Raw genomic sequence first — 20,249 nt, 5'->3', positions numbered from 1 at the left:
AGTTCATGCCGTCCCCGTCCCACTTTAGCTTGCTGGCGGGGCGCCATGTTGTGGTGACTCGAGTATAAGCCGAGGTCGGGTTTTTCAGCCCATTTTTGGGGCTGAAAAACTCGGCTTATACTTGAGTATATACGGTAACTACTTTAACAGCTACAGAGAATCTCAAATTTCTAGCACTTTATACCGATTAGGTTTTTAGCAAATTATTGAGAAATCAGACACAGGATTTGAAAAATGGTTTAAACATTTATTTAAATGTTGCCATTACAACATGCAAGATACAAAAAATAGAAAACCTGTAAAATTTATATAGAAGTAAAATTAAAATATTCATTAGAAACAGGGAAACCAGTGGCATTAATTTATGGAATTTAGCTTCTAAAATTGGTGCAGCTAAATGTTCAAACTCTCTTTCCTTCAAAAGACACAAATTAAGTTTTTCATTTTTTAATTTTTTTAAATAGTGGAATGAATCTACATGAATTGTGTCTAGAACAAAATTCTGGAAGTAATCCAAAATTCTGGAAGTAATCCAAGTTTGTAATACAAACTTAATTTTGATAAATTTCAATGGGCTTATTTTAATATGATGAAGTCTGAATTAAACTTAATGCCTTTTCCTCTGGTGAACGAAAACATGAGTAAATACCGGTAAGTTAAATAACATATATTACAGTGTATATACAATTAAAGTTTAATACTTCTTTATCTGTGTTGAATAAAAAGAAAACAACTTTAAGCCCTGATTCAACAATTTAAATGCAAGATTCTGTGTGACTTTTCATATAAATGCATCTGAAGATACGTGGCATCGACCATGGTATCCTTCTGCACCGGCTGGAGGGGTTGGGAGTGGGAGGCACTGTCCTTCAGTGGTTCTCCTCCTACCTCTCTGGCCGGTCGCAGTCGGTGTTAGTGGGGGGTCAGAGGTCGACTCCTAGGTTTCTCCCTTGTGGGGTGCCTCAGGGGTCGGTCCTCTCCCCCCTGCTATTCAACATCTACATGAAACCGCTGGGCGAGATCATCCAAGGACATGGGGTGAGGTATCATCAATATGCGGATGATACCCAGCTTTACATCTCCACCCCATGCCCAGTCAACGAAGCGGTGGAAGTGATGTGCCGGTGCCTGGAGGCTGTTGGGGCCTGGATGGGTGTCAACAGACTCAAGCTCAACCCGGATAAGACGGAGTGGCTGTGGGTTCTGCCTCCCAAGGACAATCCCATCTGTCCGTCCATCACCCTGGGGGGGGAATTATTGACCCCCTCAGAGAGGGTCCGCAACTTGGGCGTCCTCCTCGATCCACAGCTCACATTAGAACAACATCTTTCAGCTGTGGCGAGAGGGGCGTTTGCCCAGGTTCGCCTGGTGCACCAGTTGCGGCCCTATCTGGACCGGGACTCATTGCTCACAGTCACTCATGCCCTCATCACCTCGAGATTCGACTACTGTAATGCTCTCTACATGGGGCTACCTTTGAAAAGTGTTCGGAAACTTCAGATCGTGCAAAATGCAGCTGCGAGAGCAGTCATGGGCCTACCTAGGTATGCCCATGTTTCACCATCACTCCGCAGTCTGCATTGGCTGCCGATCAATTTCCGGTCACAATTCAAAGTGTTGGTTATGACCTTTAAAGCCCTTCATGGCATCGGACCAGAATATCTCCGAGACCGCCTCCTGCCGCACGAATCCCAGCGACCGATTAGGTCCCACAGAGTGGGCCTTCTCCGGGTCCCGTCAACTAAACAATGTCGGTTGGCGGGCCCCAGGGGAAGAGCCTTCTCTGTGGCGGCCCCGGCCCTCTGGAACCAACTCCCCCCGGAGATTAGAACTGCCCCTACCCTTCCTGCCTTCCGTAAACTCCTTAAAACCCACCTTTGTCGGCAGGCATGGGGGAACTGAAACATCTCCCCCGGGCACGTTTAATTTATGCATGGTATGTCTGTGTGTGTGACTGTTAGCATATGGGGTTTTTTAAATATTTAAATATTTTAAATTTGTCTGATTGCTTATGATTTGTTTTTTACATGTTGTGAGCCGCCCCGAGTCTTCGGAGAGGGGCGGCATACAAATCTAAGTAATAAATAAAATAATAAATAAACTACTGTAATCATGCTACTTGGCATCATACACAATACTAAATTCAGTATATTTCAATAATTGTTTCTGAAAGTGGCTTATTTATAATTTCCTTAAGGAGATTTAAGATTTTTAGTTTAGTGCACTGAAAATATGGCATGTATAAGATCAAAATATTAAAAGGCAACATCAAATACAAGCAAGATTGAAAGTCCAAACTTCTTCTGAATACAGTATTTAAAGACCATAAGAACATTTTAAATGAAATGATCTTTAAGAAATATACAATCTTAAGAACATACCATGGTGATCCCTTGAATGTATAATTTTTTTAAAACTTGGTATGGCAAGTGCTAGATATAGGCTCCAGACCATTAATTAACTGACCCATAGTCTGGAATCCGTAAGACTTAGTGATTTAGCCCACTATCTCCTCTGGGAGCAGTTTGGTAAGATCTTAAGATCTTACAGATTATCTTTCTTATAATCAGCACTAAATAGTTTTTTTGAACAGAGGTGCTTGAGTTTGATCCTGGAAATATCTGTATAATGCACATGCTGTTACTGCGTTATGGTTCCCATATCATTTCTTCAGACATAATACGGAATGGAAAGGACTGTACTGCACTTTATTCAAGAGAAATTGCTGTGATAGTTTTATGCTGTGATAGAAATACTGTGATAGTACATTTGTGAAACATTTTTTTCTATTTTAACAACATAGTGATCTATAATATGAAATCTAAAGCATACCATTAAAATGAATGTGTAATGGAATTGTTGCAATTTTGTTTATGATGCAAAATAAGTTTTCATGGCTTCTATGCAAACAACTATCAAACTAGTTGCAAAATATGTTTGCGTGCCAAAAAAGAAATGCTCCATCATCAATGGAAATATAATTCAGAACAGATTTGAAGACTTTTCTTCATGTCTGATCTTAAAGAATAGTAGATCCTAAGAAATTCTTCATTTTGGTTTATAAACCAATTTAGGCTTGGAGAATATTAAACTACATTCAAATGTTTTATTTTATATGGAAAAGTTGTGAATACTTGTTCCAAAGACGTGTAATTTTACACACAAAAACCATGTTATTTGGAGAGGCCCTTTCATGGTTATGACTTTTTAATTATGGTTCTTAATTCTACTACGCTGTAACTGGTGAAAAAATACTCTTGTAAAGAAGTTGCAATTTGCTAAGAAAACAAGGAACAGCCTCAATAGAAATGCAGACATGATTTCTCGTTATAGATTTTTATCTGATTCTATCCTCTAAAAAGAAAGCTAAAATACTTAAAGATATCATTTTTGTTAACATTCAAAATAACATCCAGCATTTCATAGATACATATAGAAAGATTTTAAAACACTAGCATATATAAAAGAATTTAATCTGTTCTATTACATAAAATTAAATCTCAACACATGGGATATGAATCTTTGGTTGTGTTTTAAGACAAAAAACATTGCAAACAGTAGTTTCAAAATTTGCTATAAAATACTTGTAAGGAAAAGAACATAAAATTGTTCATAAACCCTGTACATTAAATATAGAGGAATCGTATCTTTCTTTCAATTTTACAATACAAAAAACTATACTTAAAGGCATAGCAACACTGTTAACTTAATGACATTTTTCCCCATAAGGAAAATTCTGCATGGTAGAATTTGTAAGAAAATGCCATAGAAATTGGCTTATGGCTATCCGGTTATTCATTTTTGGAAGCTGCTTATGTACTTAAGAGGGGATTTTGTCTTTTATATCAACATTTAATGAATCTAATACATAACAAAATAAAGTCAATCCCACCAGAATTTCATGTTGCCTTACATATGATACATTTTTTTTTGACATATAAGGTTAGATCTACTAATAGAATTTTATACATATGACTTGTCAAATATGACCATATATGGCTTTCCACCCTCACAAACACAGCTATTATTGCATTATGCCCCATTGTTGAAACTTTGCACTATATTTAACTACAACATGAAGTGTGTGTAACCTTCTGCTCCTGTAACTATTACATCCATCCATATTCGCATAGCTTCTGGTGATGGGGCTACCATATAATATATTCTGTCATGAGTTTTAACGCTGAAGGTAAGCAAAGGATTAGGACTCTGGAAAGAAAGTAGATATAATTATTGATATTATACATTCTGAAACAGATGGAAATCTAATATTGAATATTTCATTTTTACTATTTTTCCTGCATAGTTGTGAAATAAAGAATGCAGTTGAATTTAAATATACATTGAGTGCATAATTTTATATGCAGTTTTCATAACTAGCTATTGATTTAGTTTAAAAAAACCATTTATTTTAATCATGTCTCTGCCCTCTTAGGAATGTGGCTATTGCCAGTCAACAAACACACTCTCTGTCTCACACACAGATACACACACACAAATAGTTATGATATACAGTGTCTGTCATATAAACATTACCCTACACTATCTGTATAACTTTTCTGTCTGTATACTGTTTATTTTGTGATGAGGGATTGATTTAAAATCAAATTAACATGTCCCAACCTTACTAGTTATATGGGCTGGGAATTGTAGTTCTGCGACACCTAGTGTCTGCACAGATTTTATACATTTTAGGTTCCAAACTAGGATTTTGAACAGATTCCGAAGAAAAACAATACTTTTTCATGAACCTGTGATATGGGTGTCACAGTTGACATGCCATGCCATTTTTGATGACACACAAGGCCTTCTAATCCTCCTGATGTTCTGTGAGAGGTCCTTGCTCTCACACAACCTCTGATGCATCTCTAAATTGTGCCAACAGTGTTCCAGAGAAGAAACATAGAAACATAGAAGACTGACGGCAGAAAAAGACCTCATGGTCCATCTAGTCTGCCCTTATACTATTTCCTGTATTTTATCTTACAATGGATATATGTTTATCCCAGGCATGTTTAAATTCAGTTACTGTGGATTTACCAACCACGTCTGCTGGAAGTTTGTTCCAAGGATCTACTACTCTTTCAGTAAAATAATATTTTCTCATGTTGCCTTTGATCTTTCCCCCAACTAACTTCAGATTGTGTCCCCTTGTTCTTGTGTTCACTTTCCTATTAAAAACATTTCCCTCCTGAACCTTATTTAACCCTTTAACATATTTAAACATTTCAATCATGTCCCCCCTTTTCCTTCTGTCCTCCAGACTATACAGATTGAGTTCATTAAGTCTTCCCTGATACGTTTTATGCTTAAAACCTTCCACCATTCTTGTAGCCCGTCTTTGGACCCGTTCAATTTTGTCAATATCTTTTTGTAGGTGAGGTCTCCAGAACTGAACACAGTACTCCAAATGTGGTCTCACCAGCACTCTATATAAGGGGATCACAATCTCCCTCTTCCTGCTTGTTATACCTCTAGCTATGCAGCCAAGCATCCTACTTGCTTTTCCTACCGCCCGACAGAGAGTATGACAGAAGAGAAGAGAAGACTCTGGGGAGGGGATCCAGAGATGCCCCTTTTATCCAGGATGGGGTGGGAATGGTGTGTTTGTATATAGTTTGTATATAACAGTCAAGTCAAGTTATATATTTTCTAAAGTTATGCCCAAAAATTTTGCCCTCACTGCATATTTTTGTAGTGGAATACTAGTTCTCTATTGTACTGCATTTATTGTGTTAGCTGTAGAATTATACATGTAGGTCGGGAAGCAAAGAAACTAGCACAAAACCACGATCTCTCTAAAACGCCAAAATCAGAATGTGCACAGGATCGTTAAGTTTCTGAACAGAATATTTTTGCCTTGATTTCACTACAGTAAAAAAAATTATAAATGTGGACACAACCTAAGCATAATCATGTGAGCTTGATCCAAATATAACATTTATTTGTAAATCAATTTTAAATAATGGTGAGAAAGTAATGATGTTTAAAATTCCTTAGCATCAGGATAGTACATTTTATTTTAAAGGATTTGTTAATTTCTCTCTATTTTCCTTTATATTTTCATATACTGTTTTTTGAACCCTCAGCTTTTTGCTATTAAGTGGCCTTTTCTATTATCTATATAAGAATTAGTGTCTACTTCATCTAAACATTAAAAATATATTTTAACTAAAGCAAGATATGCATCTTTTCTTACCTTGCAAGCATTCTTTAAATGGTCATAATAAACTTCTTCAATGGCTTGGAAATAAATTACTCCTTTTAATTTAGTTTCATGTTTGTCTAGAGTAAAATAAAAAACTGGGTTGAAACTAACAAGCCATCATAGAGATTACAAATTAACATTAAAACATCTATTTAATTTAAAATAAACTGATGTTTTACTTTGGTATAAGTTTGAATTGACATACATTAACACATCAGAATATCAACAAGGCATACTCCAAATAACATACAGTATTTCTTAACTGGAACACATATTTACTGTGTCCTAAAATCAATCTATCACTCAATTAACGGATCAGCCAGTTCGTCTGTCTGTAGTTGGTTCCCAAAATTATTGGCCATTTGGTACACAGTATTTTTAAATTTCTCTATCTCAAACCTAATAAAAGCTTTTAGCTATGGCCTGAAATACTAGTTACAGACCGATTGCTGATAGTAGAACAAAAAGCGCCATTATTAATCTTTCAAGAGACAAAGCACACGAACAAAAGTCAGTAACACAACTGTATTTATTTAGGCTACAATTTGCATTCCTTGATGTTAAGCCTCCAGTTGCCTCCTTGTCAATCTTATTGGTTTGCTATAATATCAACTAGTGTAAACTGAACAGTGCAGGATAGTCAATTACAGAAAACAAATTCTGAGATTCTTCAGATTGCAAGTTGAACTTGAAATAATCTAATTTTATAGCCAAAAACATGTATATGATTTCAAATACTGATGACTTGTAACAAAAAAAAAAAAAAATCTTAGAAAACAGTAAGTGACCAGGTCCTTAATTTGAAAATGACTGATTCAAAGCTTATGCAATAAGTTCACCAGTTTTGATTCCATCTATGCATTACAGTTATACTGGGTATTTCATTGGTTCTAGAGATCCAGCAAATGAGAAAAGAACATTACCATATTTTTGGTGTATAAGACGCACCCCACCACACCCCAAAGTGGGTGAAAATTTGGGTGCACCTTATACACCGAATGTAGCCCTGCCCAGTCTCTAAAACAGAGGTTTCAGGGACTCGAAAAATTCTCTGAAACGGACATTTCAGGGGCTGTGAAATATCCTCTGAAATGGAAGTTTCAGGGGCTGAGAAAAAGCCTTTGAACTTTAGCAATAGGTTTTGTTGGTTGCGAGCTCTACACCTTGCTTTTCCAGCAGAGCTCACAACCAACAAACCTATTACTAAAGTTCACCTCTGGGAACAGCTGTTTGGGGATATTCCAGGTGGCAGATAACAGCCACCAATCCACTTTTTTCTTATTTTCCTTCCCAAAAACCTATAGTCCAAAAAGTACGGTAATTCTAACCTTTAACTTCATTCCAAGATATAAACATACAAGACTGGTAGGCAATAAGATAAATATTTTTAAGTTACAAAATTAGTAGAATATATATACATTTCATAATTTAGTATAGTAACAGAAAGAATGTGATGTCAAAACTAAGACCATAACTGACCTGCATAATAAGAAAATGTTCTCTTGTTTCTATCAAACACAAACCATCGTTTTTTCCATGTTTTAATTTTTCCTCCCATCTTAACAAGAAATCCTCGGCAAGTCTTCTCAGTGAGTGAGACATGGTAACAAGTCTCTATATTATGACCAGCTGTCTCTATGTGGCCACGCAGATCAAAATCTTCCTTTCTAACTGGCAAATAACGGGTCAGAGGACGAGACTAAAATAAGGATAAAATTAATATTGGTATTAAAATTTTCTGTTCTCATTATTATAATTAATCCAATTTTTTCAATGCATGGCATTCGTTATGTAAAGAACCCATTTCAATTGCATATAGCTGATTTCTCTTCACTTCTCTCCTTCACTTTTCATCTAACAAAATGTGAAGTATGGTCTATGGAGAGCCATCTTAGCTTATTTTAATAAACATACAATCCTCACAACAGACAAAACGTTATCCACTAATTTATTATCTTCATTTGCACATTCATTAAAAAAAATCTACTTTCCCATCTTTTCAGGGTAGAAATAATCTATTTGCCCCATATTTTCATCACTTGTATATAACCTACCATGCTATCTCTACTTTTTAATAAAAATAGCTGTGCTGGTCTTTGATAAGTTTAGACTTGTACCAAGTTCCTTCTAATCTCGGTCCAACAAAATGATCTATTAATATATATGGACTTCTTCTCTTGCTTCAAACCGTTGTATTTTCTCTATTTCAAGAGAATACGTACCTGGCTTCTCTGTTTTTCACGTATCTTAACTTCTTTTTCAATCAGTTTTTGTCGCTGACTAGTTTCTTCTTGTAATCTTTTTTCTAACTGTTCTCTGCGACGCTTTTCTTCTTCTAGTGCCTTTTTTTTAACTTCCATTTCTCGTTCCTAAAAGAATACAAGCAGCCTAATGAACACTCTCCACTTTTTAAAAAAATGCAGAATTTTAACACAACTTGATCTAATTTTAATGTACTGTTTTCTAGTCTATCTCCCAGTTTCTGAGCCCTGGTAAAAGCGGTAGGTAAGAGTTTTGCCATTTTTTCATCCTTCTTAGATTAGGATGATTATTGCCTGTCTCTTTGATATGTGCATGTCTCCTATTTCATTTCTTGGTGTGTGGAGTGGGATTTTCTTGCTTCATCTTGGGGCAAGACACTGACTTGCTTTTTTTAAAAAAAACTTGATAAAAATTAGAACTTTCATAGTTTATCTTTGATACACAATAAAAGCATTTAAAAATATAGAAAATATTAACAAACATCTGAAACAAAAGAATATCACATATGGAGTCCATTCACCCACTCTGCCTTGGGGCCTGGGGTGGTTTTGTTCCATTCATAAAGTTTTATTTTTGTCAACATTTTGGGAAATCACTGGATTTTAATAAGGATTATAAAATCTATTGAGGTGTTTATTTTTAAAAGATATTGGCATTGCAGTTTAAACATAAAGATAAATACTGGATAGATCCATGATACAATTAAGAACATATACCCACATGTATACAAGTTTACAACTACCATTAGCATTACAGATGGCCTAATAACACATAGTTTGCATCCTCCTTGTAATGATAGTCGAATAACACAATGGGACTCAGTAAAAAAAAAGCTCTTAAAGAAGATTTAGATTTAATATGGTCATGTTCAGTATCAATGCTGCATTAAGCCAGATTATTTAAAGACGTCCAAATATAGAGGAAGTTACTATTTCTCTTAAAACATTTTCCAAATGTAGTATCCTGACTATCAGGGGCCATAGGATTTATTCTCTAAAACATGCAGGAGCTGTGTTGGTTCAGAAAAGCAGACTCAATATTTATGTGCTTAATCATATTTCTTATATTTTTATAAGAAGTTTTACAAGATGGAGTTATATGAAAGATTAAAGGAACAAAACATTTTGTAAAACTTCACTTGAATGCAGGCAATTTTCCAGGAATTTTCTTTACTTCCTTTTTGTAACTAACAGGTTGCATAGATTAACAAAAAAACTTCAAAACTCCTCTTCTGAAAAGTTCAAAGCCAGTTAAAGAGCATTGTCTCTCTGTTTTATTCTTAAAATAACTTTATACGGTAGGTTGCACTGACAGAAAATCATAATGACCTGAATATTTCTAGTTCCAAACCAGTATTCCAACCACCATAGCAAACAGAAGATTGATTCCTTTTTTACAATACACAATGTGTTGTTATAGATCTCTCTCTTAGGCCACAAGCGTTATGATTCATATCCTCAAAAAGATTATCTCAAGCAACAACTTAATTTGCTTATTTTACCAGACTACTTTTGGATTCTATTGCATATTTCTTATTAAGTTGTAATAAATAAACCTAGATAACTGTACACTTAAATCTGTGTGGACTGATCATATTGAAATTAATTACAAGGCAGGTCCTGTCAACTTTTATGAAAATATACGAATTTCAAAATCTAATGGACATACAACTTAATCAACGGAGTATCTTTGAAGTTTCTATGTATATCATTACCCTGGATTCAAGCAATCGTGTCTTCTCAGCATGAGCTTGTTTTAAAAGTCTTTCCATCTCTTCTATTCTTGCCACATTTGCAGTACTGGCACTGTATCAAAAACCAGCAATAATTAGTGAAATATTTGAGAAATCATTTCAATCCATTAAAAATATATTTCTAGGCTTTCTATGTATTTCCTTCATAGTAGAATTACTTATCAAAAGGAACGGTTTAGTCAGCTGCTTCTTTTTTCCACAATAATAATTTAAGTTAAATTATTATTTATGTGTTATTTAATTGTATTACTCTTCAGCTAAAAGGATTTCCTACCACTGAAACCCTACACAGGAAAATGTGACACAGAATAAGAAATGGAAGGAAGAAAAAAGAATACTAGTACTTAAAGAGTCAAGACGGAAACATTTCTGGTACTCTGTTGAAATAGCTGTAACTAATAATTGATGAAATGTCAGAATTAACTGGTCATTAAATAGGCAGAAGAGATGTAATATTCCCAATTTCCTATCTGCTCAATTACAATAACTATATATACTTGCATAAAGTATTATCAATTCTGACTGTGTATTTCAAAAAATAAAATGTTTTTTCTTGCACTGGCTACGATCTACAAACTACATTTTAATAAACTCATATTTAATAATCAAATATTCTTCATTATTGTGTTGTATTTTCTGGGAAAATTAAACAGTGCCACAATGTACCTTGAAATATTATCTGGTGAACAGGCAGATATACTTGTCTCCATACTGTCAGAGCTATCTAAACTAAGAGTATCAAATGTGTGGTCTTTCAGATTAGGATTAGGATAATGAAAGGTATTCAAATACACATTTGATTCTGAGGCAGTTCTGCTGTAGAATTCGGGAGACTTCTGACTTTGTTCCTCACGGGGATGCTGATGATTATAACCTAGAAAAAGAAGGAGAGTACTGATTTATGTTTTATAATGGGACTTAATAAAATGAGTTATTATTTATTTATTTATTATTTATTTATTAATCAGATTTGTATGCCGCCCCCCTCCGCAGACTCGGGGCGGCTCACAGCAACAACAATACAATGTAAACAAATCTAATATTTAAGTTAATTTAAAAAAACCCAGTTTAAAACCAAGCATACATACTAGCATACCATGCATAAATTTTATAAGCCTAGGGGGAGGGAAAATGTCAATTCCCCATTGCCTGACGACAGAGGTGGGTTTTAAGGAGCTTACGAAAGGCTAGGAGGGTGGGGGCAACTCTGATATCTGGGGGGAGTTGGTTCCAAAGGGTCGGGGCCGCCACAGAGAAGGCTCTTTCCCTGGGTCCCGCCAAGCGACATTGTTTAGTTGACGGGACCCGGAGAAGGCCAACTCTGTGGGACCTAACTGGTCACTAGGATTCATGCGGCAGAAGGCGGTCCCGGAGATATTCTGGTCCGGTGCCATGAACGGCTTTATAGGTCATAACCAACACTTTGAATTGTGACCGGAAACTGATCGGCAACCAATGCAGATTGCGGAGTGTTGGTGTGACATGGGCATATTTAGGAAAGCCCAATGTCTGGAGCAACGAGTCTATGCAAGCCAAGGCTCTCCCTGGCTATAATAGTTAATTCAGCATTGATAGTAAACACAAATATATTAAACTCAAATCTGTTTTAAGAGCCATTTCTATTTAGTACTTATCTCTGGATTTGAAACAATTATTTTTTTATTATTATTATTATTATTATTATTATTATTATTATTATTTATTAGATTTGTATGCCGCCCCTCTCCGCAGACAATGGTCATTACAAACCAGATACACATTCTATTTTAGTTACTGGAAATTTTGTTAATAATGATTCTCATAAGCATAACTCAGAACGCTATTCTCAAATTGTGTATACCTATAGCGGGATCTTTCTTCTCTCAGCTTCTTTGACTCAGCCCAGGGTATTATTTCATACTATGTAAAATTAGAATAAACTGTTCTACTGTATATCTATACCTACAGCATCCTATCATCCATCCATCTCTACACACACTCATATGTTTATTTTATGTTACATAGCATGCAGTGACGGATAACTTTAAAACTGGGTTAAGTCAAGGAAGCAGAGAGAAAAATAATCTGAACAGTTTTGTAATTTCCATTAATCCAAAACTATAGCATTATAAGGAGGGGGGGGGAATCTAACAGCTCGTTTAAAGAAAGGATCTAGGATTATTGTTTTTGTAAGGTTGCAAATTGTTCTATTGGACATGTAAAATCCAATAGTCAAAAGAATTTGCTTCTCATAAGGGAATTTTCATTTAAATAACTTGGCCAATAAAGATTGAACAGCCTTGTGTCCCTTGAATTTAAGTGATGCTTTAAAAATGTTCTCTGCAAATAGTATTCCACTGTATATTTGAACATTTCTGTACATTATATATTTTAGGAAGTAGTGATATATCTAATACTGATTCAGGAGACTACTAAATTTGTTGGGAGAATATATTTTGATAGGTAAAATAATTTCGGAGTTTGATAAACCAGATGAAGTCCACATTTTTAATTTAAATTTTCTCTACAATTCTAGGTAAAATAAATATTTATATATTAGCTACTACTAAGTATGAGAAGATTTGCTAAAAGAAAAGATAACTTAATATTGACAAGACAATGAAAAATTCAATGTCTCAATTCAACATATCATTAATTCAAGGCACTGCACAAAATTGTTGCAAAAAGAAAGAACAAGCAAGCTGAATTAATTGACAGTAGCATAAATAATAATAAGAGAAAAACAGTTGTCAGAAACATATTGAAATTAAAGTAGAACCCTGTTATATTGTTGTTATTAGTATCACAAAAAAAGAGTTGAAATCACGCAAAAAAGGGCAAACCACACCAAAGAAGGCAGTCAAGAGTCCATTTTTGTTTATGGTGGATCAGAGATGCTTCTAATATGCTAATATAAATAATTTTAAATAGTTTTGCCAATCCAGAAAATTAGTAATTGCACCTCAGCTAGTTCTTCCACATGTTGCCTTAGTCAAATAATAGTTTTCTATTATCATCTCAAGAGTGTTTATAATTTAAAGAAAATATGGGGAAAAGATGAGTCAATTAAAGAAGGAGAAAGCTCACAGTATCCTTATGTGCTATAGTGGTAACAAGTCATTTTTCCTTCTATGCGGCTTTAACAGAAACTCATAACAGAAGTTTCTTCCTTTTATTTACACAGCCAAACATTAATTTGTCTTCTGTAAATAACAGTGATTTTTTTTAAAAAAAGAGTTGGAAGAGAACCAAATTTCTAAATAATTAACAGATACGGATATATACATACGTATATGAACAAACAGCTGACTACAAATTTATAACAATGCTATTTTTATTCTATACCAGGCTAGATTTCTAATTATGTGCATATTCTATACAGTGGTACCTCAAGATATGAACCCCTCGTCTTACGAACAACTCGAGATACGAACCCGGGGTTCAGAAAAAATTTGCCTCTTCTTACGAACTTTTTTCGTGTTACGAACGCCAAACCCGAACTTCTGGGTTCGGCGTTCGGGAGGCTGCTGGGAAGCCCCCCGGCTGTTTTAAAAGGTGACAGCCGGGCGGCGGGGCTTCCCAGCAGCCTCCGAACGCCGAACCCGGAAGTTCGGGTTTGGCGTTCGTAACACGAAAAAAGTTCGTAAGAAGAGGCAATTTTTTTCTGAACCGTTCGGAGGCTGCTGGGAAGCCACGCGGCTGTTTTAAAAGGTGACAGCCGGAATGGGGGGCTTCCCAGCAGCCTCCGAATGCCGAACGCAGAAGTTCGGGTTTGGCGTTCGGCTTCGGGAGACGGCTGGGAAGCCGCCCGGCTGTTTTAAAAGGTGACAGCCAGGCTGGGGGGCTTCCCAACAGCCTCCCGAACCCCAAACTTTTGCCAAATGTCCGGGTTCGGGGTTCGGGAGGTTGCTGGGAAGCCCCCCAGCCCGGCTGTCACCTTTTAAAACAGCCGCGCGGCTTCCCAGCAGCCTCCGAAAGCCGAACGCGGAAGTTCGGGTTTGGCGTTCGGCGGCTGCTGGGAAGCCCCGCCGCCCGGCTGTCACCTTTTAAAACAGCCTGGGGGCTTCTCGGCGGCCTCCCGAACGCCGAACCCGGAAGTTCGGGTTTGGCGTTCGGCGTTCCGGAGGTCGCTGAGAAGCCCCCAGGCTGTTTTAAAAGGTGACAGCCGGGCGGCAGCGTTTTTTTTTGCGGGGGGTTTTTTTGGGTTTCACGGATTAATTGACTTTACATATGGGAAACAATGTTTCATCTTACGAACCTTTCGTCTTATGAACCTCCCCCTGGAACCAATTAGGTTCGTAAGATGAGGTATGACTGTATTTATATCTTCTCTTAAAAATTAAGCAAATGTTGAGTGTATTAATTAGTGTCATCATTTTCATGAAAATAAATATTGTCAATATTTTTTTGACATCAATTGCATGTGCCATGTGACTAAGCCACAATTGTTTAGATTTTTCAACATATTTTGCAAGACCCAGCTGCAGGGGTGGGCTACTGCCCGGATGGGGGGAACGCAGTGGGATAGTGAAAGTGAAGCTCCACCACAGAGCACCCAATTTGCACTGAAAGATGTTGGCAGAAAATGCAGGGCGTCCTAAAAAAGCCACGCCCACAATGTGGTAGTAAAAATTTTGGGTAGCCCTTCATTGCCTAGCTGCAATGTGTGAACCGGAGTTATTCTATTTGCAAATCCAAGCTAGATTAATTGACATAAACCTGGAGAGTTTGCTTGCATGCTGTCTTTAGATTAAGTCCATGTGATTAATAAATATGGGCGGAAAAGAGCAGAATGTTTCAACTGATCTAGCTTCAATATTGGATTCATTATCTTCAAACATCAGGAAAATGAATTTATTGAATAAATACTGTTTTTTGAATCCTGGTGGTATCAATCTCAACAGGATCCCTCACTGCATTATCCCTCTCTGTCTCCATAGATTTAGGGACAAAAACTAGTGGACATAGTTTTATTTTCCATCGGATGCCATTTTTAATTATATGAGAAAGCATGTATGATTTAAACATAAGATTGTTTAAATCCTTTCTTATATTTTGAGTGGAATAGGAAATTTAAAGTTTCCACACACATTGATTCTGAACAACTTGACAGTGTCCCTTCTGCCTTTAGTAAATAAAAATCAAGCATATAACACCACAGGAAAAAAAATGTTTTTCATACCTTTTTTGCTTTTACCTGATTTTTATGACACAAGCAGTGGAAAGGAAGAAAATATAAAATTATTTTAAAATATTAAATTTTTAAAACCAAATATTCTTACTGAGATGCACAAATCAAACAAATGTAGAAAGAAATTATAGAAAAATTGTGAAAAAAGATTGACAATTTCTAGGAAAAACACACAATAAATTAAAAAAAAGGAAAAAAAATCAACTACAACTAGCCCTTGATTTACGATCACAATTGTGAGGCCAAAATTTATATTGCAAAAGGTGATCCTGTGACCCTGCGACATTGCAACCATCATAAAGCCATATAAAGCCCTTCATGGCATTGGACCAGAATATCTCCAGGACCGCCTTCTGCAGCACGAATCCCAGCAACCGGTTAGGTCCCACAGAGTTGCCCTTCTCCGGATCCCGTCGACTAAACAATGTCATTTGGCGGGACCCAGGAGAAGACCCTTCTCTGTGGCGGCCCCAACCCTCTGGAACCAGCTCCCCTTGGAGATTAGAACTGCCCCCACCCTCCTTGCCTTTTGTAAAGTTCTTAAGACCCATCTCTGCCGTCAGGCATGGGGGAACTGAGACATCTCCCCCTGGGCCTATATAGTTTATACATGGTATGTTTGTGTGTATGTTTGCTTTTAATAATGGAGTTTTTAGTGTTTTTTAAATTATTAGATTTGTTCTTACATTGTCTTTGTTATTGCTGTGAGCCGCCCCGAGTCTACGGAGAGGGGCAGCATACAAATCTAATAAATAATAATAATAAAATAATAATAATAATAAATAAGAGCCAGTTGTCAAGCGTCTGAATTTTGATCATGTGACCATGGGAACGCTGCACCCATCGTGTGAAAAACAGTCAGTGCTGTCAGGACTTTGAAAAGTCACCAAATGAACTATTGTAAGTTGAGGACTTATCTGTATTTTAAACAGGCATGGTAAATGCACAAATCCTTTTAAATTTGGTAGATATTACTTTTAATAAAGTAATGTTAGGACTGTACTATCTCATTTTATAATCAGAGAAGGCAGATGAAAATATATTTTTGTCTATTTATTTTCTATTGCTGTTATGAACATTAATAAGCACAAAAGTTAACTGTAATATTTTAAATTAGAGATTTTGTACTTTGTCTAAAATATTAGAAATAGTTTAAAATGACAGTGTATATTATCCCTTCCTATATTTGACTTCTAATCCAGCAGGGTGGTCACAGATTTGGCTAAATACCAAATTCTCATTCAGCAGGCAAAATAAAATTAGGCATGTCTTGGGAAGGAAACTCCTACCTTTTCATCTGATATCTAAAGGTTACAAGTACGTGTGCACACACGCACACACTCACAGAGAGATAATAAGATACAAAGGTGGGAATGTGCCTTTTATTTTCAACAATGCAAATGAGATTTACCACGCTAGTAATTTTCAGGCACTATTCAAATAATAAACAAAGCATCAAAAACAGCTGAAGGACTTCATTTTCAATAAGAGTTCATTTAAAACAGCCAAAACTGAATGAAGTTGAATTAATTTATTGTGTTTATTCAATTAAAGGAAATATGTACTTAATATGAATGTTAATGTGAATAGGATTTATATTACTGTGTTTCCCCCAAAATAAGACCCTGTCTTTTTATTTATTTTTTTGAATCCTAAAATAAGCACTTGGCCTTATTGCCCTGCACTCAAAGGCCTCATTGGGCTTATTATCAGGGGATGTCTTATTTTGGGGAAGACAGGATTGGTTATTATTGCGTGTAAATATATAGAATAATACTAAGTATCTGTACCTTTATAAGTTCTCCTTGTCTCCAAATCTTTGGTCATAGATCCTGAACAATGAGGAAGTATGTTGCCACAGCTACTGCTTTGTCCAAGTGGCAGATGACCCTGCCAAAAAAAAGAGAGCACCATTTAGAACTACTACATATATATGAAAAATTGCTTTTAATTTAAAGTAGCTTAATGCAACCCAGTTTAAAGCATAACCTGCACATGTCCTGGGGTTTGAATCCAGGATAAATACAAAGGAAGTATTTGATGGCATTAACTCTGATTTGTGCTCAGCATACACTCAGGATGTTTCGTTTAAAATTAATTCGCTTATTTATGGAAGATGGGAACCTAAAACAAAATCAGATCCTGCAGGGACTATATGAATATAAAGTATTTTGAATTTCACAATGCAATACATAGTGATTATCTGACTGGTCCTTTAACAAGGAGCTCTAATGTTGAATTTAGTCCAGCCATGAAACAGCTTGGTTGCCTGAAATCAACTAGTGTCTCTCACAGATAGGAAATTACTGGGTATTCTGTCTCATGTTTGCTACTAAAACCTTTTATTTGCACATTAAAGTAATAACATTTTATATTATTGTATTGTGTAAATACTGATAATGTAATTTTAAGCACAATGATTGCAAAGTAGAGAAAATTACTCTGACTAAATTTACAAGGATTTACATTGTAAATCAGCAATGTGAAATGAAATTCTGGGGAAAGGTGTGAAAAGAAAGCCATTATTCAAACTGACCAAAATTCTACTGAAAACAATGGAATGTTAATTCAAGATTGAAAGAAATTCTTTGTACAATTTCTGACCTTAACGCTTCGCCCAAGAGTAGAACTACTGAAATGAGGTGATATGGGAGGAGCTGTTTTCTTGCGAGGCAAAGTGTCACTCATGTACGGGCCTTCTTTGTGCTGCTTCTTTCTCTCCTCCAAATTTCGGAAATGCTAAAGATAAATAATAGTGTGTAAAATTCTAGTGTGATGATATGTTATGAATGTTAATGTTTCTGAAAAGTAATTACAGTGGTACCTCATCTTACGAACGCCTCTTCTAATGAACTTTTCAAGATACGAACCCGGTGTTTAAGATTTTTTTGCCTCTTCTTCCAAACTATTTTCACCTTACGAACCCAAGCAGCTGCTGCTAGGATGAAGGGATTTCTTTATTTCCCCTTTTTTGAAGAAAGAAAAGGGAGGGGCAGCTTGGAGGAGTAAAGATTTTGCATGCTTGCAAAAGCACTGAAACGGTGTCTTTTTAAGAAAGAAAAGGGAGGGGCAGCTTGGAGGAGTAAAGATTTTGCATGCTTGCAAAGGCACTGAAACGGTGTCTTTTTAAGAAAGAAAAGGGAGGGGCAGCTTGGAGGAGTAAAGATTTTGCATGCTTGCAAAAGCACTGAAACGGTGTCTTTTTAAGAAAGAAAAGGGAGGGGCAGCTTGGAGGAGTAAAGATTTTGCATGCTTGCAAAGGCACTGAAACAGTGTCTTTTTAAGAAAGAAAAGGGAGGGGCAGCTTGGAGGAGTAAAGATTTTGCATGCTTGCAAAGGCACTGAAACTGTGTCTTTTGAAGAAAGAAAAGGGAGGGGCGCCCCCCTTGCCTTTCTTCTTTCCCACTCACCCTTTAGCCTAGCCTTGCTTCTTCCACCCGCCCCCTTTAGCTGTTCCTCCTTGCCCTCTGTTCGCCTCCCTTCTAAAGTTTGGGATTTTACTGAAGGATTTGCATGCATTATTTGCTTTTACATTGATACCTATGGGAAACATTGTTTCATCTTACGAACTTTTCACCTTACGAACCTCCTCCTGGAACCAATTAAGTTCGTATAATGAGGTACCACTGTATTTAATTTTAAATCTGAACTGAAAATTGCCGAAGATTGAATTTAATTAAAAAATCAAGACATCTCCAGATTCACAAAAATTAGGATACTAATACGGTAGCTCTTTAAATCATTTACTGTTACATGAATAATTTCCACAAGAAAAGTAATTTTTAATGTAAACATACTGCAATAATATATCCTTATATTAAAGGGATACATTTAAGTGTTTTGTGACTATACGTCATAAATCCTCTGTTCTATTTAATAGCTGAATATAAGCAAAGAGAATATATATTTTCACTGTGATTTTAAAGGCAAAAATATTTTTGAACTAGAACAGTGGCACATATAATTTTGATATACAACATTTAAACAAAAAGACATAAAGGTTACACTGATGTTTTATTGGTAATTTTATTTGCTGTAGCTTGTTTTAAATGCAAAGTATAATAAAAGTGGTCACTTACTAATAACAAAGGAAGATTTCACAGGGTTGGGGTTTCTTAGTTAGTTTAATGTTAATGAAATGTACTATTGCCAACTGCATGCTAAATGACAATCTGTTATTGGATTAATCTAAATCCTGTTAACCTATTTTACAACTTACCCAATCAATGCACCAGTTTGTAATACCCAATTCCTTCCGTATAAAGATAAAACTAATTAGTTATTGTGGAGTTGCTTAACTTATTTTGCCATACTGTAAGGAATAATGGTTCTGAACTGTTCTAGCCAGAAGAAGCTAAAGAATGTAGTCTAGAATTGATTTCTTCCTTAGTAACACACAGGGAGAACAGCAAAGTTTATCACATAATACAAATGTAACTTTTATGGAAGTCAGGTTCTACTCAAAGAAGACAATTTGTGGCTACAGAGGTATATACAGTGTATTTTTCACTGAAATATAATATCAGATTTACAACAGTTTTCAGAGTGCTTTGTTTGTAAATGTGAATGTATCTTCAGAGTTATTTTTGAAATATTCTTTTTTATTTTATTTTATACCAGATATAATTATTTATTATGCTGATATCAGAATGAGACAAGAACCATTCAAAGGGAAGATAAATGTTAAGAGTTATGCTCAATTCATGACTTCAACTCCTATTTGTACAGAAAAAGGGTTGTAATCAGCAATGTATATGTCAGTGTGATATAAAACTGTTAAGTAAAGACACTGGTCCTAATATGTTAGTGTAATAAAACTATTAAGAATAAAGACACTGGTCTTAATAAAGAAATTG

The 20,249-nt window shown here is 35.8% G+C and overlaps 1 protein-coding gene across 8 annotated transcripts in view; it reads right to left on the bottom strand.

Annotated features, from left to right (window-relative positions):
* Positions 1 to 226: 226 nt before the first annotated feature.
* Positions 227 to 20,249, bottom strand: part of PHLDB2 (pleckstrin homology like domain family B member 2) — a 69,941-nt gene continuing 49,918 nt past the window's right edge. For 7 of the 8 annotated variants that reach the window (XM_070750139.1, XM_070750141.1, XM_070750137.1 and 4 more), the window contains 8 exons: positions 17,998 to 18,132; positions 17,184 to 17,283; positions 10,890 to 11,097; positions 10,185 to 10,275; positions 8,431 to 8,577; positions 7,688 to 7,907; positions 6,200 to 6,285; positions 227 to 4,209 (listed from right to left, as the gene is read on the bottom strand). In XM_070750139.1, the coding sequence (XP_070606240.1) occupies positions 4,069 to 4,209; positions 6,200 to 6,285; positions 7,688 to 7,907; positions 8,431 to 8,577; positions 10,185 to 10,275; positions 10,890 to 11,097; positions 17,184 to 17,283; positions 17,998 to 18,132 (1,128 nt within the window). In that variant the 3' untranslated portion in view covers positions 227 to 4,068. Of the gene's footprint in view, positions 4,210 to 6,199; positions 6,286 to 7,687; positions 7,908 to 8,430; positions 8,578 to 10,184; positions 10,276 to 10,889; positions 11,098 to 15,286; positions 15,400 to 17,183; positions 17,284 to 17,997; positions 18,133 to 20,249 lie in introns of those variants that run through there. The other variant, XM_070750145.1, reaches the window with a different exon arrangement.

The sequence above is a fragment of the Erythrolamprus reginae genome, chromosome 4 (assembly GCF_031021105.1).
Source record: "Erythrolamprus reginae isolate rEryReg1 chromosome 4, rEryReg1.hap1, whole genome shotgun sequence".
In the NCBI taxonomy this organism is placed as follows: Eukaryota; Metazoa; Chordata; class Lepidosauria; order Squamata; family Dipsadidae; genus Erythrolamprus; species Erythrolamprus reginae.
Note: the sequence above shows the minus strand (reverse complement) of the source record. Positions and strands in the feature narration are given on the sequence as shown.